Source organism: Oncorhynchus mykiss, chromosome 10 (assembly GCF_057628025.1).
Source record: "Oncorhynchus mykiss isolate SJ-2025 chromosome 10, ASM5762802v1, whole genome shotgun sequence".
Classification (NCBI taxonomy): Eukaryota; Metazoa; Chordata; class Actinopteri; order Salmoniformes; family Salmonidae; genus Oncorhynchus; species Oncorhynchus mykiss.
This window is the reverse complement of record NC_143031.1, coordinates 39700787-39718965: the sequence shown is the minus strand read 5'-3', so window position 1 is coordinate 39718965 and position 18179 is coordinate 39700787. Positions and strand designations below refer to the sequence as shown.

Here is an 18179-nt window from a genome sequence, read left to right as displayed (position 1 = left end):
TTTCAGTTTGTCGGCTCTTTGTGGACAGGAAAGGGTGATTAAGACTTCCAATTAGTCACAGAGAAACTTTTGAACAGTGGAAGTTCTCTGTATGTCTCTGTTTGAAATGAGGCCCCTTTATAAAAGCAGGAAGGAATGAACGTGGGCTAGATGTGAGGATGTACTCTCTCTCTGAGTCCTCAGTGGCTCCGATACCCTTTCTTTGGGAGACGCACCATTTGAAAAGAATTCTGTTCACGTTGATTTTTGCTTCAACTGGCAAGAGTGAACTGTTACCAGAGAGACTGGGGGCCAGAAAGCCTTTAGTCTGAGTAAATGTACTTAAATACAGAGTAAATATGTAACCATTTGGGCAGTGTGTGCATCTGTGTGAGTGTTGGTGTGTAAGCTATGTGTGATTGTGTATTTATGAGTTAGTGTTAGAGTATCTGTGCATGTGCATTTGTGTTACTTCTTGGTATATGCGTGTTTGTGAGTGTCTTTGTATGCGTTTGCCTTTGTGCATGTGTGTTTCTCCCTGCGGGGATCGAGGCAGGCTGTGTGGGGTGTTATCTGCCTCTGCGGAGGGGTGACAGCTAATCACCGACCCTGACGATCACTGGAAGAGAGGTGGGGTGAGGGCGTCAGGCGGGAGGAGGGGGAGGATGCTTGTGAGGTCCATTGGTTGAGTAATACGGTCGACTTGAATCTGGCATCTCCTCTGTCCAAACCCCTGGATTAGTGCTGGGGCCTGTCTGAGGCTGAGGCAGACATCTTCCACCCGGCCCAGCCCAGCCCAGCTCTACTTGGCTAATAACAGCCAGATCAGGAGAGATATATAGACTGCGATAGGGGAGCCAGTGACAGGACGTTGTGACATTTCTTGATGAGCTGAATACATTTCCATGTTTACCTACTCTGTCAGTGGTGCCTTTGATCTCCCTTCTGCCTGAGCTGCTCCAACATTCTCAGCCTCACTGAGAATACCTGCAGATTTGTGTTAACATATAGTCGTGTGTTTCTGAGGGGAGAGAGTGAAGGGAAGAGGGAGGGAAGAAATGAAGCCTTTCAAGAGGTGCCTTGTCAGGTGTAAAGAGATCAGGAATGATTACCTCACCATCTCATGAATCTCTGTAGACGACAATGCTAAATGCATTTGTAGATCATTTGCAGTGCTTGGTGGGATAAAGCGTCTGTGATTCAGTGTGACGGCTTGTGTTGCCTGTTGACACAGTGGAGATCACAGGGCTGGGGGAGCGGGGCTGTCGGGAGCGAGTGTGCCGGTGTCATGAGATGGCAGGCTGGAGAGAGACAGGGAATCAGTCTGTATTTTCAGGAACAACGTGATGCTACTATGTCTCCTTTATCTGTCATTGCATTCAGCTTTTTATCATGTTCTGGGCTGAGTAACAACGAGACTAACAAAGAATGGAATCTGTGAGCAGAATATGAGTTTAGTGGAAGGGTTTAGATATCTACAAAAAAAAAGATCGCTACAAAAAAATTGCCCTTAAGCATTTGTTAAATTAACTTTTGTGTTTTCAGATTTCTATGAAATATAACTTACAGTATAATTACTTTCAATATAAGTGAAATAGTTTTCCTTACAAAAAAATTAACTATGTTAAAAAGCATATTTTCTGTGTTGGAATGGTGTGGGCATACCCCAACAATATAATGGTGTGGGTGTATACCAGTCATTAAAAATAGTCATGTGAGTAGACCGCTGATTGGCCAGCTCATCCTCCCCTAGACCGCTGATTGGCCAGCTCATCCTCCCCTAGACCGCTGATTGGCCAGCTCAGTTTGAGGTTGTTTAAAAAAATTAAAAATCAAATTTATGCTCTGGCCACAAATACGATTGATTATAGGATGAGTCCACAACATTATTTGGGTATGAAAAGTGAGATTTTCACTAGACAGTTACTTTAACAATGGGTTAAATTTGATTCAAAGTTCATTCACATTAACACTCATTGGGGCCCTTATTAGTTTTAAGTTGTGGGATTTCAAACTCCCTTTAGAGCAAATTTACAACATAACACACTACCAAGCAGGCAGTGAGCCCCATATCGTGTGGCTCCTGGCCCGTCTGGTACAATCTACTATGGTGATGTATAGTTTTCAGACTGATTGGCAGGTCTCCCGGTGTGTGTGTGTGCTGGGTGACGTGCTGAGCCTGCCACATAGAGAGGCCCTCCTCTGCCTGCAGTTGCACACCTCCCACTGAGTCCCTAAACTGGTGCTCCCTCTGATTGACTCTGTTCCCCAGGCAGGCAGACACCACAGCCCCTGACTGCAGACTAGAGCCCTAACAAGACAGAGCTTGATTGGGACAACCTCACTCAGTCACTCACCACCAACCACCTACAGTGATAGTTTACGCTGAGCTGAGGCAGACAGACAGGGCATGAGCAGAGCTATGGGAATGATTTACTGATGGGCCTTTGGATAATTTTAAACACCTATTTCTCAAAATTAGTATTTGCCATTCTAACAAGGCCGAGCAGAGTGGGAAAATATATTATTATACCTTTCTATACCATCAAAGGACTTATTCATGTCTTTTGTCCTTGAGTTGTCATTGTTATTTCACATTTTCAGTCTTCAATGAGAGAAAATTGACAATGCGACAGTATTGGAATTGGCTTCTGAATGAATAACAGAATAGTACATTCACAGTGTTGCAACAATGGGTCTATTCAAAATCTCCCTTTGCATGCATGTAATCTTTGTGTTCGTCTAATATTGCGTTCGCTGTACAAAGAGTGGGATACAAAAATACATTTAAACCCCTAGCCTTGGGTGGTTTGGTGAACATTTCTCCTTCCTCCTGCATCTTACTGTGGCTTCATAATGTGAACGTATAAATTGGGGCTAAAATGACATTCTGAAGACCTGTGACATATCCGCTCGGTTGTCATCAGCCAGCGTGAGAATTCTAATGGTGCCGTGGTAATTTGGAGCTGGGAAATTTGGGACGAGGGTGGGAGGGGGATGTGGGGAGGACGGTTAGAGACTGCAGGTCACTTTCCAAACAGAGACCTTGCTGTGGGAGGCGGGATCCTTATGAAGGGCCGATCAGGCACCTTGGGTAGCCTTCAGCACGATGATGAATTACCTGCTTGTCTGGCTCAGCTCAGAGAGGATGGCGCGGGACCCAGGCCTCCCGCCTGTCAGAGAGAGAGGAGCACGACTCACCCTCAGCTCACAGTACAGTGCAGGGCTGGGGACAGGGACGGCATCAACCATCAGCCCACTGACATGATGTCCTGTCATTCATACACCTGTTTATATACAGCTATATAGACTACATCCAATACCATACCTCCCTGAGCTAAATACATGGTATTATCTACACTCATAATACATCTATAAATCAAACATTGACCCGAACGATCCACCCAGTTTATAATTATTTATGTATTATATATTCACTCACCTCTTTGAGTAGGAGAGTAACCAACACAAAAAAAATTTGCTCTGGTTTGTTAGGTGAGGGACTATGAAGGACTGGTAAATATACAGCAGCACATTGTTTCAGTAGGCACCAGAAGCTCTCTATCTTACATGTAGGCTGTAGTACAACTATAGAGGATGTGACCCCAGGTAAATCCTCTGTGTCCTGTGAATCATTCCCTTCCTCTGTACATGTGCCTGGTAGGCAGGGTTGCAGTGGGGTGCAGAGCTAGGATAGGATGGGATTATCTGTATCAGTGGAGATGTTTTTGGCGTCTCTCTCTATCACTGCTGGACCAATGTGTCATATGGTGGGCTATTCTGAGGCTGTGTGTGTGTGTGTGTGTGTGTGTGTGTGTGTGTGTGTGTGTGTGTGTGTGTGTGTGTGTGTGTGTGTGTGTGTGTGTGTGTGTGTGTGTGTGTGTGTGTGTGTGTGTGTGTGTGTGTGTGTGTGTACCGAATGCATGTGTGTCCATGCGTCCGTCAGGCATGTGTGTGCCTCAACTCTGCCCTGCACTAATGGCAGCTGGCATGGGGCCAGCATCAGAGGGGAGGTAATTAGAGTCCAGAGGTTTGGGGAATGAGCAACAATCCCCCCAATCTCACTACTAACAGATGTGTGTTTGATCTTTTAACAAACCTCACTGCCGCTCTCCCCTACGGATCACTAGCCGGCCTAAGAAAAGGGAGGAAAAACACAGTTGATTACTGGCGTGGACTTGGTAATGTGCGAGACAGAGAAAATGGACTGGGGGAATGAAGAGAAGATGCAAAGTGAAAAGCCTGGGGAAAGAGAGCTGGGCCGGTTGCGGCTCAGTTCAAATCAGTACTATGATTTGCTCCAGGGTGATTCAACAGTGTTTGGAATGCAGCACGTTCTGTCCTTAATCCCCAGAATTATTCAAATAGAGAGAAGAGACCAGGAAGTAGGAGGCTATTCACAGACTGCTTTGAACCGGGAGTCAGAAGATGGAATGTGTTTCATTCACTTAGTAACATGAGGCTCTGTGTAACCTTGAACTGCCCTCTAAATAGAGCCAGACAAAGTAGGAGCGTAATGCCTCGTTATAACACCAAATACTATGGAAGCCTTTCTCAATTGTGTTACACCATTACATGTTTCTGATGGAAATAATTCCATTAGGACAAGGAACAGCTTTTCAAATTCCACCTAGAGCTTTAAGAAAGAGAGAATAGTTTTCAGTGTAAAGTGCGAAGAATGTCGAGTGCCTGCTCCTGCGTTTGCAATGGCGTTAGGTTAGAATAAACTTTGTCTCACTCGAGAAAGAGAGAGAGATTTCAAGCTCCCACCTCATCTTTCTTCTCCGGCTGCCTCTGACCTTTCTCTCCCCGTCCCTTTGTTTTAATCTTCTCCAGGAGCTCTATGGAGTGATTGTGTGTTCTTCTCCAGTGGGCCTGCTCCTCCCTGGTTTCCCCTCCTACAATCCCACCTTTTGTATTCATGCTTCAGATCCCCCCCTATTGTTCTGCTTTCTAACTCTGGGAAACCAGCATCACTCAAGTATATTAGCTGGAGCCTATTACTGTCGCTGGGATCGCTTCTCTGAGCCATATTAAAGACTCCCCAGACAAAACCGTCTGTCATGTTAATCCAAGCTTTAATAAATAGAGGGATGTGAAACTGTATTCAAATAGGGGCTCCTGCATTTATGCTGACAAAGAGAGACGAGCTATCAAGAACGACAGACAGACAGCGTTTTGCATTAAAGAGAGGGAGAAAAAAAACAGACTCGACTGGCATTCATTCATTCCCATTGTGACGAGAAATGTCATATTATTGAAATGGCCTTTAAAATAACTTAAACCTCATCTAAGTGAAACACTGCAGGTGGCTCGGATACTGGGAGATATTGGCAGCTGTAGTTGAATGTAATGCTTTTCAACCGAAGACTCTAAAGCCTTTTCTCCGTATCCTACACCTTCAGATAACACGGTGTACAATGTCTGGCTCAGCTGAGAGGACCAAGCTTTTGTTCATTGGATGCGTGTACATCAGACCACGCTATCTTCAACATGATTACTCATGAAAAGAGAAATAGTGTTATCACATTTTATTTTCCAGTTGGTTATTCAATGAACGCGTGCGTCGCAACGTTAATAGGGATGTCATACTGCTAGTTCACACAGAGACACAGACAACGGCCCAGCGGCATAGCAGAGAGCCTATTGCATCCGTGAGGAGCATTCTCACTGGTAACAAAGAGGGATTTGAAGTGCAGCTCCCTGCTTCATGGTCATCGCCTAGTTTCACAGCTTGGAAAAAAGGGCAAAGATACCTTCTTTTTGTTTTCATTACTTGGTCCCTTACACCCTGTCTCTTTGGTTAGCCATCGATCGGCTTCAAGAAATGGAAATCTAGTTAAACCAGCCTTTCAAAACCAGAGAAGGGCTGCTGAATTATATAATACGGATAGTGCAAATCCTCATTTAATAAAGGAGAGGGGAGAGGAGAGAAGAGAGGAGAGAGGGAGGGAGAGAGAGGAGAGGAAAACAGCAACCGTGGTCATCATCTCCTGAACATGTTTTTGCCTGCTGTTGCTCTCGGTCTAAATGAAAACTGACATATTTATATTTATTTGAAATTAACATGATTGTGGGCCTGCCAGTGTCAGGAGGATCTTATTTACATACCAATTAGCAGATTTACTAACCACCTTTTCTACTGATTAATATAATTACCATATACACAAGCATGCATATGAGAGAGATGGAGAGGGAAGAGGATGGGGGCAGCTTGTGAGACTGCCGTGAAATTCATATGTCTTCTAAAAGAGAAAGCTGATTGCCTTGGCAAAGGGAAAAAGGCAGCACTTTAAGTAAGTCCTCCATGTTAAACTGTTACCTCCAGGGCACAAGGATTTCTCACCTCTCCAATTACTATTTGAGCTGGAAAGCACAATATTTCCCAGCCTGTCTGGTTCTTTCTCACGAGGGAGGGGCCAGGGCTCGATCGGCTGTTGCGCGGAGTTGGCTCGCAGGCATACTCTATTCCGACAGAAAGAGGAGAGAAGGCTCTCTGCTCGAGTGTGGTGGAGGGGGAACGGGCTGCTTGGCTGGCACAATGAAGCCTTATTAATCAATTGACCCCGTAGTGCACAGTTCCCTGCAACCTGGCACAGGAACAGAGAGAGGGATTGATGGACAGGGTCTAGTCATCCTAGTTACCCCTCCCTGCATACTTAGCTAACTGCATGGACTACTCCTCTCCCAGCCCAAGGGCCGTGCACTGGCATGCGGGACTGACTGAGACAGAGCTAGGCTAGGGGAGGACTGTGGACTGAAGACATCGTTCCATCATAGTAGTAATGCTGTCTGCCTGACTGCTCTCTGTGTCAGTCCATTGGTCAGACTCGCCACTCTGTGACTCCCTCTCTAATTGTGCATATTTGTTGTCCTGATGGCTTTGCTCAGTGCTGCAGGAGGATCTGTTGAAGCCATCGCCGTGGCGCTCGGAGGCATTCTATGACACACAAAGGTCCCTGCTAGAATATGCATCATAGCGACGTCGTTGGATGCAGAGCGTCAAGTGTTTTTCTTCAGCCATTTTGTTATCGTCAACATAAGAAAAAGTTAGTGACATAGCCTTAGTAGAGTCATATAGCCTATGCTGTATGATTATACTGTATGATTCTGGTTGAATAATAAAGGTTGACGGAATATTTTGTCGTCTTACAGTATATAGCCTTTTCTTCTGTGTCTTCAGTAATGGAACTCAAAATGTAAATGAAATATATACGCCTCTCCAATCCACTATCACTCAGGCAATTCACTGTTGGTTGTTCCTCCGGTCAAAGCACAGCTTTAGACACCAAATGACCTTTAAATGCACCGGATACCCTTCTGCCTGGCTCACAACACTCACATTTAGCGTTCTGAAGGAATATCATGCTTATAGGCTGTGTATATTACAGGTCACTGATTTGTGTCATCATGACCAGGTGAGTGTGAAAGGGGTCAAGGTGTAGGACAATGGACAAAGTGATCCCATGAAGTGATGCTTTCCAGTATGAGAATTTCCACTAGTCTAGACAAGATATGAGCAGAGCAGGTATGGAACATTAGTGTCTGAACACTCTATTGAACAGCTGGCTCCCAGCCTAAGGGGGTCAGGAAATTACTAGCAGCCCTGGTTCAGGTTCCAGGTTCCTTACATACCAGGAGTTCTGTGTGGGCTGGATCTCCAACTGTACTCTTCTAAGGGACACAGTGGCCTGCTCTCCTGTTCTTGTTGACAACGACCACCATGCCTGGTCACTATCAGACATCCCAGCTGTCTTCATGGTGTCCCTGTACTGAAGGGGAGGAGGGGGTGTACTGAAGTTGTTTTGTGTCAGACATCTTGGGTTTCTCTCTTGCGTCCCTCATTGCTGTGTAATTACAAGTGTTTCCTGGATGTGAAGTTTGGCCCGCTGCTCCTTGTTAAAGCACTACTAGTAAAACCACTGGAGTGTGCATGCTGCACATGGCAGGGAGAAGGGTCGAGAGACAGCGATATTCATTTTCTCTGTAAAACAGTTAATTGAGAGGGTTGTCACAAGCTTGTCCAGGGTCATTGAAGCAGCTATTTCTGCTTTGTTCATTGAGAGCATTGTTAAATAATATGAGTCTTATAAAACAAAATGGAAAGAAGACCCATAGTCCTTCAGAGTCATTGACAGCGTGTTCAGTTACAGTGCATTCGGAAAGTATTCAGACCCCTTGACTTTTTCCACATTTTGTTGTGTTACAGCCTTATTCTAAAATGTATTCAATTGTTATTTTTCCCCCCTCGTCAATCTACACACAATACCCCATAATGATGAAGCAAAAACAGTGTAGACATTTTTACAAATGTATTAAATTAAAAAAATATATATATATCACATTTACATAAGTATTCAGACCCTTTACTCAGTACTTTGTTGAAGCACCAATGGCAGCGATTACAGCCTCGAGTCTTCTTGTGTATGATGCTACAAGCTTGACACACCTGTATTTGGGGAGTTTCTCCCATTCTTCTCTGCAGATCCTCTCAAGCTGTCAGGTTGGATGGGGAGCTTTGCTGCACAGCTATTTTCAGGTCTCTCCAGAGATGTTCGATCGGGTTCAAGTCCGGGCTCTGGCTGGGCCACTCAAGGACATTCAGAGACTTGTACTGAAGCCACTTCTGCATTGTCTTGGCTGTGTGCTTAGGGTCGATGTCCTGTCGGAGGTCCTGAGTGAGCTGGAGCAGGTTTTCATAAAGGATCTCTCTGTACTTTGCTCCGTTCATCTTTCCCTTGATCCCGATTAGTCTCTCAGTTCCTGCCATTGAAAAACATACCCACAGCTTGATGCTGCCACCACCATGCTTCACCGTAGAGATGGTGCCAGGTTTCCTCCAGACGTAACGCTTGGCATTCAGGCCAAAGAGTTCAATCTTGGTTTCATCAGACCGGAGAATCTTGTTTCTCATGGTCTGAGTCCTTTAGGTGCCTTTTGGCAAACTCCAAGCGGGCTGTCATGTGCCTATTACTGAGGAGCGGCTTCCGTCGGGCCTCTACCATAAAGGCCTAATTTATGGAGTGTTGCAGAGATGGTTGTCCTTCTGGAAGGTTCACCCATCTCCACAGAGGAACTCTGGAGCTCTGTAAGAGTCACCACTGTGTTCTTGGGGACCTTCAGTGCTGCAGAAATGTTTTGGTACCGTTCCTCAGATCTGTGCCTCAACACAATCCTGTCTCGGAGCTCTACGTACAATTCCTTCAACCTCATGGCTTGGGTTTTGTTCTGACATGCACTGTCAACTGTGGGACCTTATATAGACAGGTGTGTGCCTTTCCAAATCATGTCCAATCAATTTAATTTACCACAGGTGGACTCCAATGAAGTTGTAGAAATATCTCAAGGATGATCAATGGGGAAAAAAATCTCATAGCAAAGGGTCTGAAACTGATGTAAATATATATATATTTTTTATATACATTTGCAAACATTTCCCAAAATCTGTACGGGGTATTGTGTGTAGATTGATGAGGACATTTCTTTATTTAATACATTTTAGAATAAGGCTGTAACATAACAACATATGGAAAAAGTCAAGGGGTCTGAATACTTTCCGAATGCATTGTTACCATTCTGTGACCCAGAGCAGTAATAGTCTGCACACTGCCTCCCCTCATGACTAATCAAACATATAAATCTTGTGACTCAGCGTCTCCTTCACCACCACAAAATCGTTCCCTCTTTTTCCTCTGGCCTCTGGAAGTCTACGTTTCACAGGGACACTGACTGGGCCTTGACGTAGACCTGAAGGGATTCCAAATAGTCACATACAAATCATATTGTGTTGTAGCAGAGACCTCACTGTGTTCCTGTCCCAGTGGACAGTGAGCTGTGGTGTTCTTAGCCCCAGATCCCGGGGAAGCTCCTCTGATTCCTCTCTGTTGTGTGCTGAATGTAAATAATGGGGTGATTGCCGCTGATCTAAACTGCTGTCATAATGCATTTCCTTAGCCCTTATATATCCCCCTGACGCTTTTTCAGCCCAAAAACGCTACATGTCTCTGTGCTTATTGATGCTTCTGTCCTTGGATAAATAATTCAAATTGGCTGCTGTTTGAATTATTTATCCAAGGACAGAAGCATCAATAAGCACAGAGACATGTACCACAGAGACTGACTGGGCGTTTTTGTAAGGTTTTTCATACTTATGGATTTAGTTTATGCATTGGCCCGGGTGGAAAGGTTGTCCGGGAGTGGAAGTTTAGCATCATATTATCTGACAGGAACAGGATAAGCCTTCCCCCAGGGGTCCTGGGATCTAAACAAGGGTTTGATTACCTTCCCTTTGTGTTTTTCCTGGTTAGAGGGCAAACCTCCTCCACCTGAGTCAATCTGCATTCCCCAACACTCTCAACCCATCTTGTCCTCAGGTTCAACCTCGACAGGTATTTAGTAAATCACCCTAGCACAAGCTCTATATTCAACTTAAATAACAGAATGAGCTAACGATTGCCATTTTAACTTCTGCTTGGTGGGAAGTGTTGGTGGCACTGTGCATCTGTCACCTGCACTGCCTCATCCTAACTGGCTGCTAGAATCTGCCATGTAGTCGTTAGCTCAACAGTCATGTGCATGCTCTCCTGTAGGCTAAAGTGTGTTTGTGTAGCAGGAATTCAATAAATATGTGTTTTCATGATCCTTAGTTATTAAAGGTGAACTAGTCTTGATTCTTGGCCTCAGACTGCCTTTGTAGAGCTTGGGGCTTTTTCTGTGTGGACACAAAGCCAGAGGATTGCGTTGCTCCTGTCCATAGCTAACGTAACACACACTGAATAAATAGACTAGGACTCTTTTCTTCAGTGTCACAAAAGGCCAGCCACTCCACTCCCCTTTTACATAGTGATAAGATGCATTATCCTTTGAACCTTTATTTTCACTCAGCCAGGAGAAAGGAAAGCATGTGAGAGAGGAGGAGGGCAGAGAGAGAGAGAACGAGAGATTTCTCCTTCCCTGGAGTGAGACTGTGTGGAGGGGTTTTGTGTGAGCGGTGAAGAGGTCCTTAACCTTCTATCAGATAGAGCCATAGAGTTGTGCTCTGCCTGAATGGCTGCATTGAAGAGCCCTGAAGCAGAGGAGAAACACCCCACCACTGCTGAACTTGTGTCCTGCGTTGAATAAGCTGCCTGACACCTGTCCTCCCACTGCAGTGTCATAATAACAGACAGACACACGGCTATCTTAACATCACTGAACATGGGAAGCCTATAATACACTGCATTGATGGCCTATAGGCCTCTTCATTTTACAAAGCTATGCTAGTATTTCCACTAGGCATTTGTACTTAAGCAATGAGGCACAAGAGGCACTGCTGTATCATGAATACAGTCACAGGTAAATGGCATTGACTTTTGGTCATGTTGCTACAGACGCGACCCAGTCGTTAATTATTTTTGCATAGTTGCTATTCAAAAGGACTGGTCGTCTGTTCTAAACAAAATGGTTGCTAAGCAGGCTGGAAAACGTTCTTGTGACTTGCTAGCTAGCTAGCCAACTTCTGCTAACTCAGTCACGTCAAACATTGAACCTGGAATGACAGCACACTAGAGCATTTTCATTTGTTTGAGCTTTTTTTCTATCGGCATTTACTTGGATATGTCCATGATAATGACGCTGATGCGTGATTTTGACCGGCTCAGAAAAAGTTGTCTCATCTGGGCACCGAAATTCAAAAGTGAAACAGGCAGACGGTGAGGCTTATATTAACCCCGCTCGCTGTACCAAACTAAATGCTAGGCTGGAAGTAAGGGTAAATAATGTGCTCGTTGAGATAAAGACAAGAGATGATTGGGACAGCTACATGAACATGATACTCTTATGAAGGCGGAGTGATCATTATCAGATGGAACTGTTAGCAGGGGTAGGTATGTCCAATACAGCATGGCTTGAAATGCTGCTTGTCCAATCAGCATACAGGATCCAAACAAGCAGTTTTATAATAGACATTATAAATTGGGTGGTCTGAGCCCTGAATGCTGATTGGCTGACAGCCATTATATGTCAGACCGTATACCACGGGTATGACAAAAAAAGTATATTTACTGGTCTAATTACGTTGATAACCAGTTTATAATAGCAATAAGACACCTCAGGGGTTTGTGGTATATGGCCAGTATACCACGGCTAACGGCTGTATCCCGGCACTCCGCTTTGCGTTGTGCTTAAGAACAGCCCTTAGCCGTGGTGTATTGGCCATATACCACACCTCCTCGGGCCTTATTGTTTAATTCTATCAGCTTCAGGGCACATACTACTATTTACCAGTGTAGGCTGTATATTATTTATAGGAAATGTGTTTTGCAGGGCTGATGTGTTCTTGGAAATTGGATGACTATAGGTGTGAAAAGAGTAAATCCTAGGCAATAATACATGCCAGTTAGTAGATGCTTTTATCCAAATCAACTTACAGTCGTGCGTGTATACTTTATACATATCGGTGGTCCTGGGAATTGAACCCACTACCCTGGCATTTCAAGTACCAGGCTCTACCAACTGAGCTACAGAAGACCACAAAGGACCAATGAGATATCATCCAATTGCCTATTTACCAACTGACAAATACATGAGACCGTATAAATGAAATACTACAGAGGTAAGCAGGTGGTTTAGGTCAATGTCCATTTGGAGGTGGTCATAGTACAGCAGATCTAGCATGTGGGTGGTAGAGAGCTGCAGTAGACTAGTGCCTACATCCTGTGGCAGGTTTGCAGCATGGCAGCAGCAGTGTGGCAGGGCCTGGCAGAGCTCCTCTTTATCAAGTCAGGCAGTTCCATCTGAGCCAGCCCCCTGCTCCTCTCTTCTCATCTCATCTCTTCCCTTGCTCCACATGGCCATTCCCGCCCTGCCACCCTCCCGCCGTGCCGCGCCTCGCCCCCCACCCCCACCGGACCACACCACACTGCGCTGCCAAAACCTCCCCAGGACACAGCCTGCTCCGCTCCACACCGCACGTTACCTAGCGACCGTAACCGGGGAATGTGTGGTGCGCGGCGACATTGCCCTATCTCCCCATCTGTGATTTTGTGTGGTGCTGTTTTTTCCTTCTCTTTTTTGTGTTGTTCTCTCAACAAGAAACCACAATGAAAATGAGGCTGCCTACATTCAACGTTGTTTTTACCACTTCTTCTGAATTATAGTTGAACAGATTTCTGTCTTCCAATCTGTCGTGAGATGTGTGAGGATAAACATTTGCCGTCTGTCTCTCTCTGTGTGGCTTTAATGAACGACATGATGAGAGTTGATATCACCATGGATCATGCTGCTACCTGGTGGAGCAGAGGAGGCTGGGGTTGGTTGTTGCAGTGAGGTGTGTCTACCTGGTTGACTCAAACTGTCCATGGTTCCCTGAGGAAGACTGTCCGTTGTCCCACATTGAAGGATACACACTCTTTTTTTAACCTCTAAACACATCTTTACCACAGTACAGAAGGAATCACCAGTGTATGTCTCTTCCAGGTCTCTCCTATCTGACCTTAGACTAATGTCTGTTTTCCTCTTTTGTCTTTCAGGTGGAAGACGCCATGCTCATGTTTGATAAAACTACTAACAGACATAGAGGTAAGTCCAACATCTGTATGTTAACATCCCGTGTGTTTTTCTTTTTACGCGTATTCATGGGACAGAAAATAGCACATTTCTGTGGCATTTTCCCCTGTTAAACAACACTGGGTGATTCATTTCACAAGGTGCCAACCTATTACAGTGCTTATCCAGACACTGGAAAACGTCCTTTAAAAATCAATAGAATGCTATTTAAAACCTATGGCAGGCTGAGGTGTGACTGATGTTACAGACGGTGGTGGGTGTCGTGTAGAGACAGGCATGGGCTCTTCCTTCTCTCTGGGTGTATGTAGGGGGTTATGGAGCCAGCCGTGGGTGCTGCCTGCCTGTCTGCCTGCCTCTAGCACTACCGCTCACTGCGCTGAGAGATAACAGCAGAGATAAGGCCCAGGAGCAGCGCTGCCTTTATCTCTCTCTTATCTGCTCTTTATCTGGGATTAGGGGGAGGTTTCTCTATAAAGCAGAGGACTTTCCAAAGACAAACTGTCTCCATCTCCCTCTCCCTGCAGTACAATTGTACCATCTCCACAGCCAGAAACGCTACCAATTGCAGGCTAAAAGACACTAAAAGACCTGATATACTGCTGACAGACAGACTCTGTGGTCCATAGTGATGTGCAGCAATGCTGATGTGATGGATAGTATGGTGAATGAAAAAGCCACAGTAGTGCAGCCGTTATAAGGGCCAGTTAGCTGCTCTCATTACGTTAGATGGCTGCTTGTTAGCACTTTCCTCCTCTCCTCTCAGAGAGAAGTGTGTGTCGTCCAGCTGCTGACAGGCATTTCCTCTCCACCTCATATACACACTGAGGCCAGACACTTCCCCTCTGTCTCTCACACTACCCAGCTTTTCTCCAAATAGTCCTATCACGAAGACGATCTCCTCAGCATCGAAGCAGACCTCTCTGTGAAAGTGTTGCCTAACCACATCAGCAGAGGTAGAGCTTTACTCGGGATTGATGAGTAAATGTTGGATAGATTTTTTTGTGCTATTCTGTGTGTGTGTTCACACATTTGTGCATGTGCGTGCGTTAGTGATGAGCGGGTGGAGTCATAACCCACAGTCCCCGCGGTTATATCCGCTGGACGGGCGGGTTTAGGGTCTTGAAATATTTTGTGGATGAAGGGCGGGTGGTTTGAATAAAGCGAGAAAACAATGCATTTTTTTGAAATAAATGTATAATTCTTGTGCAATTCACATCTATAGGCTATATTGAGGATATTTCTTTCATTATTTGTATCTGGTGTTAGGCTAGTGCGTAAACCTAAACTTTAGGGCTGACTTTCTGCGCACCATATACACGCTAAATGTTTTTGGGAACTTGGGCAGAAAAAGTTTACGCTGATCCACTGTGGAAAATAGGACAATATCGGAGTTTAATTCAATAAGAGAAAATCTGTTAAATGGAGAATTGACAATAAAGAGAAGGGAGGGCCAGAACAGTTTGGGAAAGATTGTTAAAGAAAAAGTGGTAAAGAGGATTACAGTGCCGGCCATGTTATGTGTGATGATTGTCAGGCGATATACAAATTCGACAGTCACAAGACAGGGACATCAAATAGGGCATGTTAAAGAAACTGTAGCCTACAGTTCAGATGGATTACATTTTTATTGAACTAGGCAAGTCAGTTAAGAACAAATTATTATTTACAATAACGGACTACTGGGTAAAAGTGGGTTAACTGCCTTGTTCAGGGGCAGAACGGCAGATTTTTAACTTGTAAGCCTTTCGGTTGCTGGCCCAATGCTCTAACCACTAAGCTACCTGCCGCCCCAAAATCTAGCTGTAGGCTAGGTCTACTGTATAACCTCTCACATAGCCTGATAGCCTGTTAACTCCTGAATGAAGCATTTCTTGCAGTAAAATGATAGTCCGACACCAAATGTAGCCAACATCTTCACTCTTTTTTTTACCCTCAATCTTGTCTCATCGCTGCAATTCTCCAACGGGCTCTGGAGAGGCGAAAGTCGAGTCACACGTCCTCCACAGCGCTTCTTAATACCCGCTCGCTTAATCCGGAAGCCAACTGCACCAATGTGTCGGAGGAAACACCGTTCAATGACAGAAGTCAGCCTGTAGGGGCGCTCAGCCTGCCACAAACCCCCCAGGCCAAACCCTCCCCTAACCCAGACGAGGCTGGGACACTTGTTTGCCGCCCTATGGGACTCCCCATCACAGCCTGTTATGACACATCCTGGGATTGAACACCAGGCTGTGGTGACGCTGCACCACTGCAATGGCTTAGACCGCTGCGCCACTTGGGAGGCCCTTCTTTCAGAATCTTGACAGAATGAATGCGCGGTTAGGGACCGTCTGTAAAGCTGCTATCTTTATCGATCATCATAAAAGCTGATAGTATTTCAGCCACATAAAATATGCATCCAATCCGAACTGAGCGATGGAAGAGAAAATGTGGCAATACCTTATGCTGGGGACAATAAAAGGCCACTCTAAAATGTGCAGTTTTGTCACACAACACAATTCCACAGATGCCTCAAGTTTTGAGGGAGCGTGCAATTGGCATGCTGACTGTAGGAATGTCCAACAGTGCTGTTGCCAGAGAATTGAATCTTAATTTCTCTACCATAAGCCGCATCCAACGTCGTTTTAAAGAATTTGGCTGTACATCCAACCGGCCTGACAACCACAGACCATGTGTAACCACGCCAGCCCAGGACCTCCACGTACGGCTTCTTCACCTGCGGGTTCGTCTGAGGATGGGGAGGGGGGGTGCTCAGGAGTATTTGTGTCTGTAATAAAGCCCTTTTGTGGGGAAAAAACTCATTATGATTTGCTGGGCCTGGCTCCCCCAGTGGGTGGACCTGGCTCCCACTCATGGCCGCAACCCTGCCCAGACATGTGAAATCCATAGATTAGGGCCTAATGGATTTATTTAAATGACCTGATTTCCTTTTTGAACTGTAACTCAGTAAATTCTTTGAAATTGTTGCATGTTGCGTTTATATTTTTGTTCAGTATATAAGCAGAAACATATCTAAATTAGGCTTTTAAAAAATCCTGCACCCCTTTCCAAAAATCATTCTGCCGTCTCGGACTGTACAGTGCATTATCTATATTTGCCGGTTAGGGTCAGGTGCAGGTGTTAGAGTTTCACTTTATCACATATAGTTGGGCGGTTGCGGATGGATTATTAGCAATTGACGGTGAGTGCGGGTGAACAAACAGCTGACCCGGGCATCACTAGCGTGCGTGTTCATGCATGTATGCGAGTGTGTGTGTGTGTGTATGTGTCTGTGCGTAAACGTGTGTGTGTGTGTGTGTGTGCTGCCTGCTGTCAGTGTGTCTGGTAAAGCGTCTCTCTGTGAGCAGTATCTGAACTAGTGGAAGTGCTATATGAGTTTGAGTGAATCGTGATGTGAAGTGACAGAACCCAGTGTGAGGTCTGCTCTGAGACGACGAGTTGCTGCTTTTCCTTCATCTTTCTCTGACTGCACTGCTGCTCTGTCAGTGTGTGTCTGTGAAGGGATTGGAGCTGAGCGGAGAGGAGTGAATCAGGTGTTTGCCTTTGGGCTGCCAAATGCCCTTCAAATGAAGACAATGATGGATAAGCACCGGGCCTGGCCATTTTTCTGATTCAGAGCTAACAATAGTGAGAGACAGATGAAAGTCGTCCTTTGTCTTACTAGCATGTACTAGTATATACTGTCATTCCTCTGGTTGGGGATTTTTCAGTTTCTCAACATGTGTACTCCTGTCAGTAACTTGACAGATAGAGAGACTCCATTGTGTGTATATGGCAAATGGAGAGAATCCAGTTTTTCATGGTGACATGAGGGCGATGTGTGAAGACATATTGTTCCTCGTCCTCTATATTAAAAGAGGTCGTGAGACAGGACGTCTAACAGTCAAGGTATCTGCGGTGTTCTTTTGACTCTCCTGTCGTGATGGTTCCTCTGTGTGCCTTGCACAGACAGGTGTGTGTGTGTGTGTGTGTGTGTGTGTGTGTGTGTGTGTGTGTGTGTGTGTGTGTGTGTGTAAAAATGTACTTTCTAATCCTCTCTCTGCGCCGCTCTTCACACTCATTTGGAGTATTCAGCAGTGTCCTTCAGACGCCACCCCTAAGGTGACTGCTGCTGAAACGACTGCTAAAACACATTTCTTTACCCCCTCCCTCCCTTCTCTCTCTCTCTCTTTCTCTTTCTTGCTTTCTCTTTCTCTCTCTTTCTTTCTTTCCTTCTTTCTCTCCCTCTCTCTCTCCCTCTCTCTCTCTCCCTCTCTCTCTCTCCTGTTAGAGGACACTCACTGCGAGTGAAGCTCCTGACAAAGGCGAGTGCTGCACACCATCTCCCTGGCATTTAAAGGAATAAAATAAGGGTGATTGTGTTGGGAATTCAATGTTTCTGGCAAGCGGCATGTGCTGTCCAGAGGTTCACACCGGAGTTGAGCCATTGTTACTGCCAACCTTGCAGCCCCCCCCCCCCCCCTCATCTACCCAACGTCACCTTTCTCCCACCTCCTCATCCCTCTGCTCCTCCTTCCCTCAAATCAAATACAATTTAACTGGTCGCATACACATATTTAGCAGATGTTGTTGCAGGTGTAGTGAAATGCTTGTGTTCCTAGCTCCAACAGTGCTGTAATATCTTACAATACACAACAATACACACAAATCTAAAA

At 45.3% G+C, this 18179-nt stretch overlaps 1 protein-coding gene across 36 annotated transcripts in view; it reads left to right on the top strand.

Annotated features, from left to right (window-relative positions):
• The window catches only part of LOC110533864 (RNA-binding protein Musashi homolog 2), a 321141-nt gene that overhangs the window by 168598 nt on the left and 134364 nt on the right, over nt 1–18179 (top strand). For all 36 annotated transcript variants that reach the window (XM_090186588.1, XM_036990243.2, XM_090186587.1 and 33 more), the window contains exon 7: nt 13488–13536. In XM_090186588.1, the coding sequence (XP_090042714.1) occupies nt 13488–13536 (49 nt within the window). The remainder of the gene's footprint in view (nt 1–13487; nt 13537–18179) is intronic.